Source organism: Cnephaeus nilssonii (genome assembly GCF_951640355.1).
Source record: "Cnephaeus nilssonii genome assembly, chromosome: 9".
Classification (NCBI taxonomy): Eukaryota; Metazoa; Chordata; class Mammalia; order Chiroptera; family Vespertilionidae; genus Cnephaeus; species Cnephaeus nilssonii.
Genome location: NC_137080.1, coordinates 14,733,527 through 14,755,181, shown reverse-complemented (window position 1 = coordinate 14,755,181; position 21,655 = coordinate 14,733,527). Strand labels below are relative to the sequence as shown.

Below are 21,655 nucleotides of genomic sequence, written 5' to 3'. Positions count from 1 at the left end.
ATTGTTTGGAGTACCTTATATAATATTGTGTTATTAAACAACTCAGAAATATAATTTTAATGGCTAAAATATGTTTTATTGAATATTAAATAAGTGCTACACCTAAAATAGTACTTTTAATTAATTTATAAAGAAAAAATTGTATTTGAGAATTTAAAACAATCAGGTTCTTTGAAATCTACCCTTTTGGTGTATTTTAGATCTTACCTAATAATAGACAAACATGTAAATTGACCATACCTCCACTACGCCACCAGCCAATCAGGAGTGATATGCAAATTAACCCAACAAAGATGGCGGTTAATCTGCCCCACTCCCAGTCTCTGAGGGCCTCTGGCAGTGTGGGAAGGAGGGGCCAAAGCAGAAAGAGGCAGCTCCCAGGCCTGAGCGGAAAGGGGCTGGGCCGGAGTGGAAAGGCGGTGCCGGCAGCCAGGGAAAGGAAAGCCCATTCTAGCACGAATCTTCGTGCATCAGGCTTCTAGTATAAATATAAACTTCATAAATAATAATCAGTAGGTGTTTTATATCACAAAGACTATTAATTTCCTCTTTTAAAATATGTTGTCAAAAAATTTAAAAAATGTATTGTCATTTTTCACCTGGTATACTTTAGAAGATAAAAATGAAGGAGACTTGTGTGGGTAACAGATTTAAGAGTGAAAGAGTTTATTTGATTACTGTATACAGACATGGCCTAAGTTACAATCAAATAAGGTAAAACATCATGCATATATGTCTGAAAATAAAAATAATTTATTGGTAAATTTTTTAAAATTCAGAATTCTATTCTTTTCCTAAAATGTCTAATAAATCAACATTTACTAAGGCTTTGGTTTTGTTTATTTTAAAACATACTTAAATATATATTAAAAGCAAGTATTTTGCTATTTATACCCACCTCATTCTTCAAATATTTAAATGCCTACTCTTATGTTACCTATTTTAGGACAGATATAAAAATTAAAGTCTGCATTCCTGAGAAAATTACTTTAGAAACAAGTCATATATACACAAAAGCCCTAAGAATAAGAAAAGACTATAAAGCAACTAATAAAGTATTTTTGCATAATTCACATTAAATAAAAACATACACATACACACACCCAAGTTAAGGAAGATAATAAAATTCATTTAATAGGCATATTACATATAAACAATTTATCACAAATTTTGCATCTTAAGAGTCCACATGAAAAATCACAGTATACATAGACTAGAAGCAATGTATATCAGACAAAAACATCCTGGAGATATTTAGGTTGTCAGGTTTATACTTTTCCTCCAAATCTTTTTAGGGTTTGGGACCAAAAAATTTTAGTTAAAAACAAACATTCTATCCTTGTGGTTTTGACCTATTATTCCTTCTTACCAAAGCAAACATCCAAACCAAAAAAAAACAAAACCCAACAAATTCCTCCAAATTCCATACATTAGTAGTGTTTGGTTTAAATGTTTTATCTACTACCATAAAAACAGAATTAAAAACACATCTGGCTAAATAAGTCTAAAAGAGAATAGTGGGTTTTTATTGGGTTTATAGACAATGATATGTATTTAAATGACCATACATTCTTAATCTTTTCCTTGGGTGCAATTTGGATGTAATCTGCCTTTTAATGACCTACATGGGACCTCATGGTTGCAATCCAAGTGAGTAGCATCACAACAAAATTATCTAGTACACACATGTTGCTTAGGGCTGCAGTGTTACCATGGTTACTACCGGATCGAACATCTCAGGAAAGCAGAACCACTAAAGTCTTTCACCTTGCAGAAATTCAGCACTCTTGATAGGTTGTGAGCCTTCATTTTCCTTCATTTGGGGGCTTTTCCGATTGGTCTTGTGTTTTTCCTTCATCTTTCTTTTTTACATCTAAAAAATAAATAATTTTCATTCATATGTGTAATATATTAAGATTTCCCTTTATGCACCCTAGTCATTTTCTACTTGATTACGACATACTTTGCCATCAGTCCAGACATGAAAACTACACAAAGAAAAGTCAGACCCCAACTTTTTTTTTGATTAGCAATTGGAAACTATTACTTTTTAAACAATAATATTTGTACTTAGATAATTAAAAAGAAAATAGGCCTTAAATCCACTTATTTATAGCTCTGTTAATAAAACATTGTCTATGCCATCTACCTCTGTAAATGCGTTTCCTTTTGAGTATTCTTTAATACCTGGTGTTACATGTTGACTGTATTTTTAGTACTTTTAAGTTTCTTAGTTGATGCCCTTGACTTTATTTCAAAACGATTTAACGAATCATATAAAAATAGTAGCAATATTCTTTCAGATAATAGCTTCTCTGGTGATCAGAATATAAAATGATGAAGACTACTAACTCTCTTCCAGTATATTAGCTTTCTTTTCCTTAACTGAGTAATATCAACATGTATTTTGGTGTGTGTGTGTGTGTGTGTGTGTGTGTGTGTGTGTGTGTGTGTTTATAAACTTTAATTAGACCTTTTATATTAACAAGTAACTTTTCTACCTCATTAGTTGGGGATGGCCATTCAACAGCTACATCATGTTCTGATAATCATACAGTTGTCCCCCCTTATCCATGGTTTCACTTTCTGCGGTTTTAGTTACCATGGTCCAAAAATATTAAATGGAAAATTCCAGATATAAACATTCATAAGTTTTAAATTGCACACTGTTCTGAGTAATTGTGATGAAATCTCATGCCATCCTGCTCCGTTCCACCTGGGACATGAGTCATCCCTTTGTCCAATGTCTCCAGGCTGTACACATACACTTCCCACCCGTTGGTTATGTGGTAGCTGTCTTGGTTATCAGATGGACTGTTGCAATTTTGCAGTGTTTGTGTTTAAGTGACCCTTATTTTACTTAAAATGGCCCCAAAGCCATCCACATAATTTTATTCCAGTATATTGTTATAATTGTTTTATTTTATTATTATCATTGTTGTTATTCTGTTACTGTGCCTAATTTATAAATTAAACTTTACTGTAGGTATGTATATATAGGAGAAAACATAGTATATGCAGGGTTTGGTAATATCTGCGGTTTCAGGCATCTATTGGGAGTCTTAGAACATATCCCCTGTGGATAAGGGAGGTCTATTATATATGGCATTTTCAAACTTAAAAAGCCAAAAAACATTATATATGCTTTATTTCTTTTATTTTTATTTCTTTCATCTTTTTTTCATCTTATGTGTATACTTTTTGTTTATGTGTATACTTTTTTAAAAAAGATTTTTTTATTTAGTTTCAGAGAGAGAGAGGAAGGAAGAGGCAGAGAGAGAAACATCCATGTAGGAGAGAAACATCAATCGGCTGCCTCCTGATTGAGCCGAAAACCAGGGAATGTGCAACCAGCAACCTTCCCATGTACAGAATGACACCCAACCAACTGAGCCACACTGGCCAGGGCTTATGTTTATACTTTGTAACTTTTACTTATAGTGTCCCATTTGAGAAATGCAATGACCTTTGGAAAAAAGTGAGGTAGCCATGGGACTCCAGGATCTGTCTACGGCCCCTGGCCTAACAATGGCATGTTTATTTCATGGGAATCAAAGCAGGAACATTTGTAACTTTACCAGGTAGTAAATAACCTCCTGAGGGAAAGAACTAAGAGCCTTCTCTGGGGCTCCCATTAATGGGGTAGAGGTGAAGAAGCTTCTAGCTCTCTCATTCTTCACTCTCACCGGGAATACATTTTTACACACACACACACACACACACACACACACACACACACACACACACACAGAAGTCTACCTTGACATCTAAAATGGGACGACCCAGGGATTCCACTTCTGGAAATATATCCGAAGAAACCTGAAACACTAATTTGAAATAATATATGCACATTTATGTTCATTGCAGTGCTATTAACAATAGTGAGGATTTGGAAGCAATAGATGATTGGGTACAAAAGTTGTGGCACATTTGCACAGTGGAATACTACATGGCTGTGAAAAGAAAGAAATCTTACCTTTTGTGATAGCATAGATGGGCCTGGAGAGCATTATGCTAAGTGAAATAAGCTAGTCAGAGAAAGACAAGTACCATATGATTTCATTCATATGTGGAATGTAATGAACAAAATTAAACTAACCAACAAAATGGAAACAGAAGCATAGATATAGAGAACATACTGACAGCTGTCAGAGGGGGGATGGTTGGGAGGCTGGGTAAAAAAAGGTGAAGAGATTAAGAAGAAGAAAAAAACACACATATAGACACAGACCACAGTGTGGTGATAGCCAGAGGGAAAGTGGGGTGAGGGAGGCGGGAGAGGGTATGGGGGAAACAAATGGTGGCGGAAAGAGATTTTGATTTGAGTAGTGAGCGCCAATGCCGTATGCAGATGATGTGCTATAGAATTGTACACTTGAAACCTACATGGTTTTATTAAACAATGTCACCCCAATAAATTCAATACAAAAAAGGAATAAAAAAATAAAATGGGGCACATGGCACAGGCATTTTGGTAAAGACTTGGAACTGAAATTATCTTTAACCACTTTGAATGTTTTCAAATGAAGGGACTTTTAAAGACCTTTATTGAAATTATTATTACATTTAGTCCCAGAAAACTAAACTCTGCAAAAGCTATATGGGCTATATGTAATCCATGGGGAGAAAGACCCAAAATTTTCCTTCATTTGCTTGACAGCTCTTTTTTTTTTTTCTTAATTCAACTACTGGTTGAAGTCTGATCACCTTTTATACAAATGCCTTAAAGATCTCATCTCTAGTTGATAATAAACTTCCTCTAAGAGAAATAGCTAAGCTTATGGAATACTGCAGTGAGCCTGGCCGACGTGACTCACTCAGTGGTTGAGTTTTGACCTATGAGCCAGGAGGTCAAGGTTCTATTCCCAGTCAGGCACATGCCCTGGTTGCGGGCTGGATCCCTAGTGTGGGGTGTGCGGGAGGTAGCCAATCAATGATTCTCTGTCATCATCGATGTTTCCATCCCTCTCTCCCTCTCCCTTCCTCTCTGAAATCAATAAAAATATATTTTAAAAAATTAGTGCCGTGAAGCAGAGGCTCCTAAAGTGATTTGTCAGTGGGTGGCAGAAGAGAAATTATGTTCTTTCTGAGTACATCTCAATCAATTTTGTAAGCTCCTTGAGGGAAAGGATAATATGTGCTGTCCTTTTACTCCCAATCACCAGCACTGTGTATGACAATACACATCCAATGAATACATAAATGCTCAGTTTCCACATACAAAACACCATGAGGCAAAAAGATGAAATTGTCCACTTTCGGAAAGCCTGAAAAATCTACTTGACCATAAACACAAAAGATGAAAGGTGTTAGTAAACAGTAGGAGAAACCAGCACTTAACAGGGAGACTTGCAGAGGAAAGAATTGGTTCAGAGAGAAGTGCTGCTGATTTTAAGAGAAATTTACTGTTACCTTCCTTTATGGAGAGGGTCTCCAGTTTGAGGGGCAACTCGGAAGTCCCACCTGTCCCAGCTGAACCCTGGATGTCTGGGACGGCATTCCGGCGGCCTGCCCTTGCTGAAGATGCAAAATTGTCGACCCCGAGCTCCACATCAGTCATTTCCGGTGAATCTGTCCTCATAGCCACATCTACAAATAGAATGTGCACGTGAAGGAGAGGATGCGCCTGTTCCGAGGTAAACACTCACAATGGTGACTGAAAGGCATGGCTTGCTCAAAAACACAACCGGCTTGGGGAATCTAATCACTGCTCCCACTCTGCATCTATGTCTACTGTTCTGGTCCCAGAGTTTCCATCTGCACAGAATAGAGCAGGAAGTTCTCAGAGCGAGCCAGATTGCTAAAAATAACCCCGAGCCAAAAGAGCCACTTGGATGTTTTAGGGTGCAGCAATCTCTTGCCTTTTGTTCTGCTTTTCTATGGAAGGATCAGCCCAAGGGGGCTGGGAAGGAAATGAACACTGACTTGTTTGGCCACTCCCAAACAGACTCTGCCTGCCAGGATTTGCTTTGAGTGTTTGTTCAGCCTAAAACCAAATCACTATAATCTGTGAGGAGCAAACAAAATACATGCTGTTCCTGCTCTTTAGAAATAAGGAATTCAACTTTATCTCAAAGGCTCCCCCCCACCCCCCACCCTCAGTGACAGCTGTGTATTTCTCTCTGTGCTCTTCTCAGACCTAATTTTCAATGCCGCATGTTCTGTTGGGGAGAGGAGGACTCGTTTTATCTTTTCTTGCCTTCAAATGGATACGGTAATTCCTAGTGCTTTCCTAAAGCATCCTTCATCTTCCCAGCAATCGTTGGTCTCTACAAAAAGATTCTCAAGAGATCACTCACTATACAGGGAGAGAGGTAGCAGATATTGCTTGTTCTAAAACTATTTCATATGATGTTTTCTTTTTTCACCTTTAAAAAAATGTTTAATTAACAGTTAACATACAGTAACATATTAGTTCATGGTGTACAACCACATGATTATATATTTATAATGTGATCCCCCCCTGGTAAGTCCAGTATTCATCTGACATCATATATAGTTATTACAATATTGACTATATTTCCTATGGTGTACATTACATCCCCATGACTATTTTGTAACTATAATTTGTACTTCTTAATCCCTTCTCCTTTTTCACCCCCCCCCCCCCCCGCAACTCTCCTCCCATCTGGCAACCGTTAAAATGTTCTCATATGATGCATCCTAATGAATCTTTCCTAAGAAGTCAACAACGAACAGTATCGCAAACGCAGCAGGAGCAGGAACAATTTATTGAGAAGCTATTAAGTGTTAGGCTCTCAGCTGGGCATCGAGAGGACAGAGGAATGATACATTCTCTCTTTTTAGGGGACTTGCACTCTCAAAGGGAAGAAAGAAGGTAAACATGCAAGCACAGATAACAACACAGAATGTGCTGAGTATCAACCAAAGGATGGAGATAATCATTTGTGGCACTTGAGGATAGAAATTTGTGAACATTGGCCTATATACACAAAGCAAATCCAACTGTTCATGAGGAGAGCCCTTTCCAATCAGCGAGCTTCAATTCAGGAAATGCTGAAAATGAAGGGAAACAGTCACAAAATATGTGCATTTGATATTAAAAATGCAACTCTTTTTGGCCCAGAGCATGCGCATTGAGTTTAGTGTTGGCCTGAGGAATCCAGGAGTAACTAGGCTACTTCTCCAGATAGTTTCATTTTTCTAGGAATTAGGAAAAATTTGAGAACAATGCTAAAATTTAAGACATAATTTTGAGCTCAATTAGACTTCTAATTGTTTAATATTCACCAACTGTCTGGCATTGAAAGACAGTACAGATTAATGTAAAGAGCACTGGACTATTATTCAAACAGAACATTCCAGGCTTACAAGGTTATATTGGTTAATCCATTTAATTTATCTGAGTCACTATTTAAAAAAAATGGCCTGACTGATTCAGAGAATTCTTGCAGAAAAACTAACAAGATAAAGCGTATAGAAACTCTTTGAAACTATAAAACTATATGGTTGATTACTGGCATTATTGCTCATGTCTCACTAAGTTTTATTTACTCTACCATTCTCCTGTGTGTCCACTTTAATCCTAACAAGAAATATCTTACGCCTGGAAAACCTCCTAAGTTTTCTAAGAGAGAAACCAGCATTCATTCAACACTGCATGAACATTTTCATGTCTATTATTCTCACTTAAACCTTCCACTAACCCTATGAGGTAGTGAGGAATCACCCTCACTCTGTGGATATGGAAACTGGGGCGCAGGAACGTTAAGTGACTTACTTAGAGTTGCACAGCTGCTAATCTAGCATCTAGTTTCAGCTTACTCTGAAAACAAGACAATGTAGGTTACCACAAAATTAGCTTTCCAAGTCTCGGAGATATATATAAACAGCCACACAACAGCTACTTTAGATTCTGCCCTTCATTACTTTTAAATAGGAAAAATCTATAATAATAAAAGCACAATATGCTAATTAGACCAGACATCCTTCCAGATGTCCTTCTGGACGACCTTCCAGATGAAGCCGGGGCTGAGAGGGAAGCCCGGGTCCCAGGTGCCAGAGGGAAGCCGGTGCCGGCGGCCGGGGGAAGGAAGGCCTACTCTTGCACAGATTTCGTGCATCAGGCCTCTAGTATATATATAAATGTTTAGTTACCTTGTGACCACCCCTATGATGCGTGAATTTCAATTAGAGATGTCTTCTCTACCTGTGAGATCTCTAGCTTGTGAGTGGCACCTGACACCAGTTTGGAAACAGACCATTTGCAGGCCTCCCTCCACTCTGTCCTCAGCCAATTCCCATCACATCAGAAGCCATGACCATGATTGAATGTGTACTAGTATTTCTGTGAAACATCTTCCTGCATCACTAGAAATAAATGAACTATGCTGAGCTCGAACACCTTAATTCTTACTGGCCTGGTAGTCCCAATCTTAAAACTGAAGATAAGCCCTAGCTGGTTTGCCTCAGTGGATAGAGCGTCAGCTTGTGGACTGAAGGGTCCTGGGTTCAATTCCGGTCAAGGGCACATGCCCAGGTTTTGGGCTCGATCCCCAGCAGGGGGTGTACAGAAGGCAGCCGAGCAATGATTCTCTCTCATCATTGATGTTTCTATCTCTCCCTCTCCCTTCCTCTCTGAAATCAAGAAAAATATATATTTAAAAAATTGAAGAGAATGACAAATATAAACAATTAAGATGAATAATTATATACTATATAATTTATGTTAAATAAAAATGGGAAAACTCTTTTCAGCAAAAGGGGATATGTTAAAAGAGTACTGAGTTAGCATTTGTGCATTGAAAGAAAACTTCTAAAAGGTGGCTGGGAATAGGCCATCCACATGGAAGAAGGGATTCTGGTCTCCAAGTTTATGTCAAGGTTTCTTTGCTACTGGCTGCTATTTTGGAAGTTTTTGCTTTTGCCTTTATTATTTTTCTAAATTAGTCCTTTTTTATAAATTGACTAGAGGCCCGATGCACGAAGATTCGTGCAAGAATGGGCCTTCCTTCCCCTGGCTGCTGGCACCACCTTCGCTCTGGCCTGAGCAGCCTTTCTGCACCAGCCTGGAGCCACCTTTCTGCCTTCCCACGCTGACCAGAGGCCTGGAGCGGCTGGGCGCCTGCATATGCAAATTAACCCACCATCTTTGTTGGGTTAATTTGCATACACACTCCTGATTGCCTGGTGGGTGTCACAAAGGTACGGTCAATTAGCATGTTACTCTTTTATTAGGTAGATGCTAGAAAATAAGCTCATCACCCAAACTGAGCGGCCAGGATGCCATGCTCTACCACAAGACGAGCACTTCCGCCAGCCCGGTCCCACAGGGCTATGGGGAGGAAGCTCGCTACAGTGACAGCCACTTGGCCTTCCTGACAGAACGTATCTGTGATTTAGAGGTCGCTGGCAGGAGCATTGGAACCCACAGGGTGATTCTAAACTGAGCTCTTTCCATTACAAGGAGGCTTATCGCGGCATCGAAAATAATCCGAAAGCCCATGAAGGAAAAATAAGTCTGAAAAAGCTGTACGGATTCTATTACCTGCCATTGTAAGGAATGTATTAAATCCAACTAGATCCACCCATGGAGATGTGTCTTTGACACCTTGTAAAACAAAGCAAATTTTAAAAGTAGTATTTACAGTGTGTGTGTGTGTGTGTGTGTGTGTGTGTGTGTGGCATGGGGGAGGGGGGATCTTGAATATACTGTAATTTCAACTTTGTAAAAAGAATAAAAATCCTAGTTGGAAATGTGAGAGCAAGGCAAATATTTACAATTTTTCAGTACCTCCTTACATATTTTAGCTTGTAATAATGAGCATATGTTACTTTTTGTATTTCAAAGAATTAAAACATTCACCTGGCAAAATTATGAATACACAGATATTCTAGCACAGAAAGGTTCTATAAATAACATTTTGGCAATTTAACAAAAAATAGCGTATCTCTAACTAACAGCTTCTCTGTCCTCCAAATACTCATCTTACATGTCTGTTATTATCCTATGCAACAGTAATTGCCTATGTTTGACTTTATTTTTAAAGGGATTATATATGTGTATGAGAATTGCTCTATTCAAGTGCTTTGTGACATTGAAAAAGTATATAGCGTATAGAAAGGTGAGGAAGCACTGATAAGAAAAAAAAAAAAACAGAGATAACTTTCGGGTTCTTGTAATTTTCTGGGCTTAAAAAGCTATGTTTGTTTGCTAACCAAGGCAGCTGACTCACTAACAACTCTTCCTTTTTCTTCTACAGAATTAGCAGAGACATTTGGATGAGTTCTGCTTTGTCAACTGTGGCTGATTGCAGGAGCTGAAACCACTTGGACATTTGGAGATTTTGCAGAAGTCCTCGGACGCCCATAGCAAGGTAATGTGGTTTACATCACCTGGGACAAACTTCCATCTTGCAAATTTGAAATACACAAATTTTAGAATGGCTTAACAAAACACCGCTACCCAGGCATGTTTACACACACATTCCAGCATCTTCTCAGTATCCGAAATATTGAAAACGCTACGGCTGCACCACTGAAGCAGACAAAGATGGTTAAGCTCAATGGAGCACTAGAGGAACATAGATATTTTTAAAATCACTAGTCAGCTCTCAGTGGGCTCGAAAGAGCCTGCTAAGAAAAGCGTATGTTATTAGGTGATAAGCACACTTATAAACAAACAGAAGGATTTGCAAGCTCTTTCCTTCCCCACGGAGACAGCCCATCCTTTCGGCTCACACCCATTCTTTTCTGAAGCTTTCTTACTTGAAGCCAAGCCTGCAAGGAGGTCTTTTCCTAGTCTCTGGATCCATATCACATATCCCATCTCCCACAGTGAAATCAATACTTATTCTGCATGTAGAACTGGAAATAAACTTCTGACCTGCTAAATTATGTCTCTGGGGGTATGAGTCAGGCTATCTGAAAAACACACTAAAGTAACAAATAAAGAAAAAAGAACATGCATCTTGGAAAGTCAGTGTTCCTCGTGGCCAAAAGACAGAAAGAATAGACATACACTGGTCTCAGCTGATAACTGCTTCTCCAGCTTTTAACATCTTAATATTATATGATATTTTTTTTTTAGTTCTCTGCCTACAGATCATTCTCCTGAATGATCTTCTCTTTGCAATATACAAACCTCTTAAAAAAAACAAAACAAAAACTGTAATAACTGCCTCTTAATACTGACAGAAACAGATAATTACTTACTTACCTAGTCACCATCTATCGAGCTCCTACGAAATTAAGTGCCAGGCCCTGTGCTAGGCTCCCAAGCTACAAAGAGGAACCCACAGTCTGGTGAGGATCAAACACATTGTGACCTTTCTTGAACTCAAAACCTATTCTTTGCAAATCAAGTAAAAGCATCCACTCTAAAATGAGAGTCCTTGAACATAACTCTTATTCACTAAAAAGTAGTGAGGCCATTTTAGGCTAGATGGAACTTACATAGAATGTGTGTACATCCATACAAATTATTTTTTAATATGGATACCTTCCCCTTTTTAAAAATCCCTTCATATATGGCATTGCTGTGCTTCAAGCATAAGCCAAAGGAAATCCTACCTTTTTACTGTTGACCCACCTATTCTTTTTTTCATGCTTAGGTTCTTGCTTGATAACTTAAACAGACCCCTCAACAGATAATTGGTAGATACAAGGAGGTTATTTTTACCACAGAAAGTTTTTGACAGGTTAAATTTATAAAATTCAAAATGCAAAGCCAATTGATTTTTCCCATAATCTTCCAGGTAAAGTAATGAACAAATCTGAATATCTTCCCAGCACAATGACACTTGCTATACTAAGATATGGCACTCAGAATAATAGTATGGACTGATGTGAATAAAGACGAGGAAAAGATTAATTGCATTACGCTATGTAACCCCGTTGAGTATGAGGGCCACACTTAACTGGTCATTCTACTTTAATTTCCTGCCAGAAAAACTTCTTTAATCCACACCCTCCATAAAGGATTGTTGGCAGTTAGGCTGTCACGGGGCTTCCTTGACCTTTTGCAACTCCCTTAAAGGACCATAAAACTTTTCCCATTATTGCAGGATTTTTAATGTGAAAGGACCCTATAGTGCAACCTTCCAGACCCTAATACTTAAGGGATACATTAACGCAGCACAGCCAGTTTGTGTCCAAGTTTCTCCTAAGTTCCCACAGTACTCTTTCTGCCATGAGCATGGCTCGTTCTGCTCAATCTCCAAAACAGCTTTCCCTATTTATTAGTACATTATATTTGTGTGTGTGCGTGCGTGTGTGTGTGTGTGTGTGTGTGTGTGTGTGTGTGTGTGTGTAGTGGGTGGTCTCCAGGATACAGAGTAATATTTTCAGTTTTCCTTTAAATGAGCATAATTCTAAATGGCTATAAGCCATAGAAAGCATCCTTCCTACTTACATCTTACATAGTTTTGTCCTTCCACCCTCCACCTTTTCATTTCTATCTTTTTGAGTCATCAGAATTGAGAGGAGTTGGCATGGATTAGAAGGAGCCATTCTTATTTTCCCCCCACCTACCTCAAGCCCTTCCTGCTTGAGAATGTTCCTCCAGTCTCATTTATTTCTCACAGTATCCTTTCCCATCACTGACTCCATTTACCCTGTGTTCTTATTTTATTAACTCCTGGAGCTTAAGAAAGGAAGTATTAGGATTCAACTCAAAAAGTACTTAACACCAACTCTGTGCACAACATGGTGCTAGTTACTATGGAATTAGCCACAATAAGAAAGGACTTCCCTGCCTCAACTGCACAGCTGGGAAGCTATGTGCCAGGCGGTTCCTCGCAGCACAGAGGAGGGAGTGGTTAATTCCACGGGGAAATGGAGCAGAGCTGCCCAGGGAACATGGCATTCGAGTGGGTCCCAGAGAAGGAGTAAGCAAATTCCAGGGAGAACTGCTCTCAAACCATCCATTTCTCTCATCTCTGCCCTTTGCCAACTGTTTAGGACACAGTGCTCCTAGAGTTCAAAGAAACTCAAATATTCCCCAAGCTCACAAAAGCCCAAGAACTGAGTTTGCACTAGTGAGAAAATGCTACAATTTTGAGGCTCATGTGGTTTGCTTGCACCCTTCCCGTCTCACAATGAACACAGCCTGCCTATGCAGGGGGGTTTAGACACAAGACCTGAGCGGTCGGTTCCTTCTTTCATGAGACGGTGGTTTTAAAATGACATCAGTAGGAAGGAGAGAAGGGGAAGTTAATTCTGACCAACGTGGTCACGCTAGAAATGTCTCTGTCTGGTACATGGACTTTATATTCATAGATAACATAATGGAAGAGTAACACTATATTTAAAATGTAACATTATATTTTACACTAAGCTGTTTTTAATTAAAAACTCTATGTCCCAACACCATACATCGTTATCACCATGGATGGTGTCATGCATGGTGTCAGGTGGGTACTAGACTTACTGGGGTGACCACTTTGTTATATAAATGTCTAATCACTGTTTTATGTCTAATCACTGTTTTACACCTGAAAGTAATAAAATGCTGTATTTTATTGTCAACTGTACTGGAAAAATAATAATTTTTTTTAAAAAACTGTATGTTTCATTTGACCACCATCTCTTTGAGCTAAGTATAACTTCAGGCTCTTTTCAAAGCTTCCATAAGTAATTTAGACTTGGGTATATTCAGAAGAAAAGTTTTCAAGTGAAGAGGTCAAAGCAGAGAGTTGAGCAGTGAGATTACTGAACTACATGAACACAGCCTGAGATGACGGCCTTTAAACTCGTCCTCGTGTGTGTTCAACAGTCTACATGGATGGAGCAACAGGTAGTCTGGTTGACTGAAAGCGAACGTTCCTGAAGTTGGACCCTGCCCTGCCTCCTAACAGACTTGTGACTTCCATTGAGATCTCTCTGTTGGTGAAGTTCCACATTTATCAAAAGTGAGATTAATATTACACTAACATTACCTATTTTCCTACCTTGAAACCAAGCAAACTAACAGATATAAATGTGCTTAGTTAACAACCACACAAATGAAATTTGTTTAGAAATCAGTCATATTAATTTATAGGCACCATAATAGGTGATCGTTATGAACATCAATTATCTTGTTAAATTCTGATGTTGATGTGGCTTAAGAGTTATAAAGACAAAAATAGATTCACAAAGAGACAGTGCTGGAAATTTTGTGTTCAGGGTGGGGGCGGGGGAAGAGCATTAAAAATCATTTACAATCCCCCCACCACACACACACACACACACACACACACACACACAAACACACACACACACTCCACAAACTTGGCTGCCTTTCTGCAACTCATGGAAGACTGCATCTTCCTGAACACTCATCAGAGTTTCTCCCTAAACACGAACCTTTGCACAAAAAACATATTTAAGTGTTCCTCGCATAGTTAAAATGGGATTAAAATTCTCAATTTCTTCATGATTCCTGAACAACAATTCTTAGTTCGAATAATAACGTAATGACATGCTATGGTGAGGAAAGAAGGGTCACAGAATTTTCTAGAGAGCTCTGCTTTCTCAGTGAGGCTCTCCCTGACCACCCCATTTAAAATAGTGTTTCCTCCCTGAGCTCTTGATCCCCCTCACCTGGCTCTACCTGCCCCCAGGACTTAGTAGCTTCAACACGTATAACTTACTATGACTGCATTTGCTGTTTGCTTACTAGCTGTCTCCCTCCACTAGAATGTAAGCTCCGCAGAAGCAGAGGTTTCTGTTTCACTGATGTATTCGTTGCATTAAAAGCCAAGCCTGGCACCCCCTCAGCAGGTAATCCACAGAAGGTGTTTGCTGGATGAAACAATTACTGTTCCACTTTTCTTTTTCAAAATGAATCCCTTTCTGATTGCATATGAAAGTAACATATGCTCGCTGTTGAAAAAGAAATGACAATTCCGAAAGGCTTAATGAAGAAAACAATCAAATTGCCTCATATCTCATTATTTAGTGACAGCACTGCTATCATCCTGGTGCATATACTTCCAGAATTTTTTCAGTGCTCACATATACAAGTTTATCACATACTTATCTTACACATACATATTTTGAAGCTAAGTCATATTTATTTGCTATCATTTCATTATATCTTCAAAATACAATCTTTTCCAGACCAAGGTAATTCTAAATTTTAAATGAAAGCTTTGAAAAAAAAATAGAGAAAGCTAATATTTCAGGGTAAAATACTATGTAAAATATACACAGCCAAAGGCCAAATGCAATGACAAAAGTAAGGGACATGGCTGAGAACTGAAATAATCCACAAACCTTTCCTGAGTTAAATTGGATAAAGTTAATATACAGGTAAGATGCAGGAGGAACACAAAAGACTGTGTACCCCTTAAAAAGTTCCAGTAATGTCTTTTTTTCCTTCTATTTCATTAATTTAAAGAAAAATTCTTTAGGATATCCCTTAGTCCCTCTTTTGAGTGGATTTAATTTTCATCTTTTTTTTTTCTTTCAGCCGAGAAAAGGGGGGAAATGATTGAGCCTTTCAAGCGCTGATTTGTTTTCTAAATTCTCTTCAGTACTTTATTTTCCTTTGAAGAAAAGAAATCATTTTAGTGTTTCGTCAAGCACAAAATTCAATTAAAATTATAGTAGCAAAAATTTTAAGGTTGTTTTGAGGTTCTTCTGGGTCATATAGGTAAAAATATTCCCAACCAAATAAAAAATAACTTCAGAGAGAAAAGACATTGAAATATTTTTGTTCAGCAAATGATGTATATTGGTATTAACCTATAATTAAGTTAATCAAAGTGAAATTGTTGATATGAATGCATTTACCTTTTACAAATTCCTATTGTAAAAATAAATTCTGTTACTGTGTTTATTTACTATTACATAAATTGAATAGAAAAAAAGAGACACAATAAAAATGATATATAAAATATATTCAACAGACATAACAGATAAAAAAAAGTTCAAAATAAGAGTATACATATAATATTAATTTTAAAAATATATGAAAAGAAAAACATGGTAAGGGGAATATACCAAAATTTTAACAGTAGTTCTTTCTTGGTAGTGTTATTATAGATTATTTTTATTTTCTTCTCTGACCTTTATTGTGTCTTCCAAATTTCTATAATAAAGACTTTTACACATAAAAATAGCATTAACATGTGTTGAGTACATACTGTTTAAAGCACTTTAATGAGAATTAGCTCATGTGGTTCTTCACACTGGGGAAGTCATTACTATCTTCATTTTAAACGTGAGGAAACTGAGGATGATCAATAAGAAATGGTTTGGCTAAAGCAACCCAGTTAGCAAGTGACAGAGACGTGACCAAAACCCATTTCATCTGATCTCATTAATTGCTCTTTCTGGCATATCTCACCAAATATCTGTTGAAAAAAGACTCAGTCTTTATTCAACTAATTTTTAGTAGCTCTACTACATCTTTCACTCTGCCAGATAATAAAGAAATAATGCCAAATAAGACTAAACATATGATGGACATAGTAGGGAAACACAAAATTGTGTGACCCAATTGTACAAATTAAATACATGCATATTAAAGGAAGTCTAAAAATAGGAATCAACATATGATATACTCAAATAAGTACTATAAACAAAAATGCTATAAAATGTAGGCGTTATTGAATTTGGGAGCAATTAAGAGCGACTTCACAGAAGCCATAGAACACATATTGGGCCTTAATATTTGCAAGGGAGTTATACAAGTTAGATTTATACATCCAAATGTGGATGGGCATCATCCAATCCAATGAAGTCCTGAATAGAAGAAAAAGTTGAGTAAGGGAGAATTTGCTCTCTCTGCCTGTCTTAGAACTAGAGCATTGGTCTTCTGGTGCCTTTAGACTCAAACAATATCACCAGATGTCCTGTTTCTCAGGCCTTTAGACTTGGAACCAAATTATACTATTGGCTCTCCTGGGTCTCCAGCTTGCTGATTGCAGATCTTGGGACTTCTTAGTCTCATTCATAGCTTGAGCTAATTCCTTATAGTAGATAAATATATATCCTATTGGTTCTGTTTCTCTGGAGCACCCTAATACACTGAGATACAATTGTCGTTTTTGTGGTTTATAGAGGGTTTTTTTTCTGGTATATTTTGAGGATTTAATATATTTGGTGTTTCTGAATGTCATTACAAGGTACCTGGATACCTTTTTTTTCTTCTTCTTAGTATTTGGTAGGATTCCTAAATTTGAGACTTTAATCAATTCTGGAAAATTCTCAGGTATTATTTCTTTGAATATTACTTTCTATCCTTTCTGCTATTATTTCATTGGAAATTCCAATTAGACATATGAGATAAATACTCTCATTCTATTGACCATGTCTTTACACCTTTCTTTCATATTTTCTTTGTCCCTCTGTACTGCATTGTGTATAATGTCTTCCGATCTATCTCCCTGTTCTCTAGTTCTTTCTTCATCTGTGTCTAATCTGCTCCATAAGGTATACATCAAGTTTTTATTTCTAATTATATTTTTCATTTCTAGACAATTTGGCTCTTTTTCAAGTCTACCTCATTGTATTATAGTATCTAATTCTTTATTCATACATAATTAAAATACCCTCACTTATTCTTTCCAAATATATTAAGCCTATATTTTTAAATTTCATATAATTCCAACATGTAAATTCTTTATAGTCTGATTCTCTTGTTTATTGTTTCTGTAAAATCTCTCTCATGGTAGCTTATTTCCTTGCATTTTTAAAAAATATATTTTGGGTTGTGAGCTTATTTTTTTTTTAAACTTCCTTGAAGTTACTTGAGATCTGAGATAAAGTGTTTTCCTCTACATGAGCTCCAAATTTGCCTCTACTGGGTGTCTGGGGCCACTACCAAATTGGTTAGCTTTAAATTCTTAACATGAAATTATTCAGACTACACAGACTGTAGTTTTAAACATTTGAGGTTCTATCTGTGGTAATAAATGATGAGTAGAGCTTTTCCCCACCTTTTCTATCCAAGGCAAGGCCAAAATAGCAAAAATAAAAACTTGCTGTTTTTCTTTGAAGGTTAAGGTTTTGCCATATTATCCTTTGCTGAATATGTCACTCATCAGCATTCTGTCTTTTGCTGATTCCCTATCTTGAGTGGGTCCTAAGTTTCTTCCCTTGTCCCAAGAACATGACTCTTTAAGACAGCAGTTCTGAGACATTAGGGAACTCAGGGAAGCCTCTGAGTATAGCACTCACCAGCCTCTAGATTTTGGATTTCTTGTTGTCCTGGATTTATGCAGTTATTTTCTTAGTTATTTGCCAATACAGACATTCATATAAAAAGAGTTTTGAAAATATGTTATCCTTCCTTAACCAGTTTGGCTCAGTGGATAGAACATTGGCCTGCGGACTGAAGGATCCCAGGTTCGATTCCAGTCAAAGGCATGTACCTTGGTTGTGGGCACATCCCCAGTAGGGGGTGTGCAGGAGGCAGCTGATCGATGTTTCTCTCTCATCGATGTTTCTAATTCTCTATCCCTCTCCCTTCCTCTCTGTAAAAAATCAATAAAATATATTTTTTTTAAAAAAGAAAATATGTTATTCTGCATTTTAGTGTGTTGTGTACTAGAGCTTTTTAAAGGACATTAAGTTTTCCATAGTGCCAGAAAAGGAAGTTCTAGCTAGGTTCAACACTTTTGTATATAAGACTCAAGATATCCATTTCCTTGAGTCACAGAAAACAATGTGCAATAATGTAACTGCATTATTCTTTAACAGAACTTACTTCAACTCACAGAGCCCCATTTTTCCTTCATAGCAAAAAGCAGTCTTGTGATTCAAAGCAAAATCATTCACTTCCACATTAATCCACAAGAGTCATTCCTCACATGTAGAGTACGGCCTCCAATTAGGGGGCAATATTACATGCTGCCCTGACATCTAGTAAAATTGAGAGTGCTTCAAACATTCCCTCTCCAGCCCGGCCGGTGTGGCTCAGCGGTTGAGCATTGACCTATAAACCAGGATGTCAAGGTTCAATTCCCGGTTAGGACACATGCCGGGGTTGTGGGCTTGAATCCCAGGAGGTGTGCAGGAGGCAGCCGATCAATGATTCTCTCTTATTATTGATGTTTTTATCTTTCTCTCTCTCTCTCTCCCTTCCTCTCTGAAATCAATCAAAATACATTTTTAAAAAGCACATATCTTAATAATAATAAAAGTTCCCTCTTCGCTCTGCTCCCATGAATAACTTACCCTAGCTAAATAACCCCTTTTGTATCCAAGGCATCAGGCACAGTCCCTGCTTATTTCTGAGCAGTGGTTTTCAGTTCCATGCCAGCCTGTGGAATTATTCAAATGAGCCTATCACATCTTCTTGTGGGAACCAGGAGGCACCACACCCTCTTGTTACTATGCAATTTGCCTTCCACAGCCCTTGGTTATTTACGCTGCTCCTGAGTACAATCCCCGTGTGGCCCTGCATGATCGATGTTGTCTTTCCTGGGCTGTGAATATTTGTGGCTAATAAACTGCTGTCATCTCATCTGTCCAGTGTCAAGTGTTGTGTGTTTAGCCAACTCCGTATCCCCAGGGCAGGAATCTCTCCCTCACCAACAGGGTGAATAGGGGCCAATAAAAATCACTGGTGTCACAAACCACATGACACGCCCAGCCATGAACAAGGACACCTGGTCAGCTTTAATTAACAGCCCTTGGCTAATTTAACAGGTTTTTGTGCTATGGTGGAGGCTGCCTGAGATGGAACCACTAATTGCTGTGCGGACTTGAGCTATGTCCTGTGTGGTCTTCTGTTGTCTTTGTCAGCCACTGCTATCTCCTTCCACCCTAAAACCCGCGTGTCCCCAAGACAAGAATGGTTGTTATTTGATATTCCCTGGCCTAACCGGGTGCTGTCAGGTTTAGCCTGTGTTTGCCAGGTGGTCTTTGAGGCTCACACAGGCAAAGGCAGTGAAAACACAGTGACTTGACCAGTCAGAGCTTCAGTCCCGCTTACCGAGGGTTAGGTTAAGTCACTGCATCTAGCCTGGTGACCATCACTGGCTGCCTGGGGAAGCTGTACAGACATTGTCTGTAACTGTGCCCCTTTGGAATGGGCCCAGAGACAGTTCTTTGTGAGGCTAATGGGGGGGAAAAAGGAGACCGCCAACCCATCGAGAATTAAGCATGACATCCCAGTGGTTGCTTTTCACGCAAGGGTAGTGACCTTGCTGATCTCCTGTGCTGCCGCTTCCCTTGCTGCTCTTGCTTGCGCTCTCCTGACCCCCGAGGTGCACATCCATGGTGGCCTGTGGCCCAGGGGCTGATGGAAACAAAAAGGGTAGGGGGAGGAAGGAGCATTTGGTACTCAACTGCTCTCCTGAGGCAGATTCCATAGCCAATGCACCTAAGCTCTGCTCAGTACGGCTGCTTCCCTGCCCACTAACGCGCTAACCTTGCCATCGTTTGTCTGCGGCCTCCACCCAGGCCACAGACAAAATGAGTTACTGAGTGTGGACCCTGACCCCGGGAGACTGGCATTCCCTAGAGGAAGAGGCTGCCTCCTACAAGAGGGGCTACCAAGCTCCCGAACCTTTCCCCATATACACAGTCACAGGTGATTGTGCAGACAGAGACTGAAAGCTGCCACTCTGGCTAGAAGCCCTAAATACTCGCAGGGATTTGTGCAGAGAGGGGGGATAAAAGGAAGACTACATGACAGAAAAGGTGGGTCCGTAGCGGGAGGATGGTTTTGATCCGTCAAGGCTGGTGGTGGGCCCTGCTCTCTTCCCTTGCACCACTCTGCTATCTACGCCTCTGTTGCAACAAAGATCCTGATCTTCAGGATTACAGGGGAACGCCCATGGCGCATGGTGGCACCAGGAAGAGGTTAATTAAAACATGGCTTAGGCTCAGGGTCTTTAAACTTTATAAATCAGCCATTGGTAAGGGAGGGAACCCTAACTCTGATAATATTGATCTGAGGTTCTCTGAGGAAGAAAGTTATAAATATGATAGCAGTAGAAAGACCCCCTCCCCACCCCCACCCCCCACCAAGTATATCTAGTGACCAAAAACAATAGCAAGATAAAACACGAAAAGAAAGAAGGCTGGATATAAAGAGGGAAAACCAACAAATAACACTTTAAACAAATGCTCATAATTTGACCTAATTGGAAATCCAAAATTTACTAAAATAATTTATACAGCAAACAAAGAAAGAATACTGATTGTCTCTTGTGCATCTACAACATAGGCTCTGAATTAACTTTAATACCTGCTAAAATCCACCAACGGTCAAACCACCATGGCCTTAACCGATACTAGGGCTAAAATTACAGTTATATCAGGGATCCTACCATATTTAAACGTGGCATTCTCCATAATGGGAACTACTGAATAGAGGACAAATAGGTATGCCTTACTTTAACCATGAGAATGCTTCTTGCTTAAATTACCCATGGTTATAGCTCTCATTGCCCTAAAATATCCTATAGTGGGCATGGACGCGCTGACCCAATAAAAAAAAAGTAATTAAATTAAGCCTTTGACACATTTTTGGCTTGACAAAATGATATGACACTCCTCCTTCTCTCATTAAAATAGGTTAAACTAGTAACATGACTCAGTGTAATTTAAAACAGGTTCTTCAAGGATTAAAAAGTGTTATATAACACGCAATGTGTGAAGGGTAATTAACCCTACTGTTTCTACAGCCCATTTGGGCCTGTTCTTAAACAAATCAGTGGTGCCCCATAGTGAACTGCTGCAACCTAACACCATG

General features: G+C 38.6%; 1 protein-coding gene across 2 annotated transcripts in view; it reads right to left on the bottom strand.

Moving 5' to 3' along the window:
* Positions 1-1,108: 1,108 nt before the first annotated feature.
* The window catches only part of PKIB (cAMP-dependent protein kinase inhibitor beta), a 74,710-nt gene continuing 54,163 nt past the window's right edge, over positions 1,109-21,655 (bottom strand). For both annotated transcript variants that reach the window (XM_079779658.1, XM_079779659.1), the window contains exons 2-3: positions 5,413-5,589; positions 1,109-1,873 (exon numbers count right to left, since the gene is read on the bottom strand). In XM_079779658.1, coding sequence (XP_079635784.1) covers positions 1,806-1,873; positions 5,413-5,581 — 237 coding nt within the window. In that variant the 5' untranslated portion in view covers positions 5,582-5,589 and the 3' untranslated portion in view covers positions 1,109-1,805. The remainder of the gene's footprint in view (positions 1,874-5,412; positions 5,590-21,655) is intronic.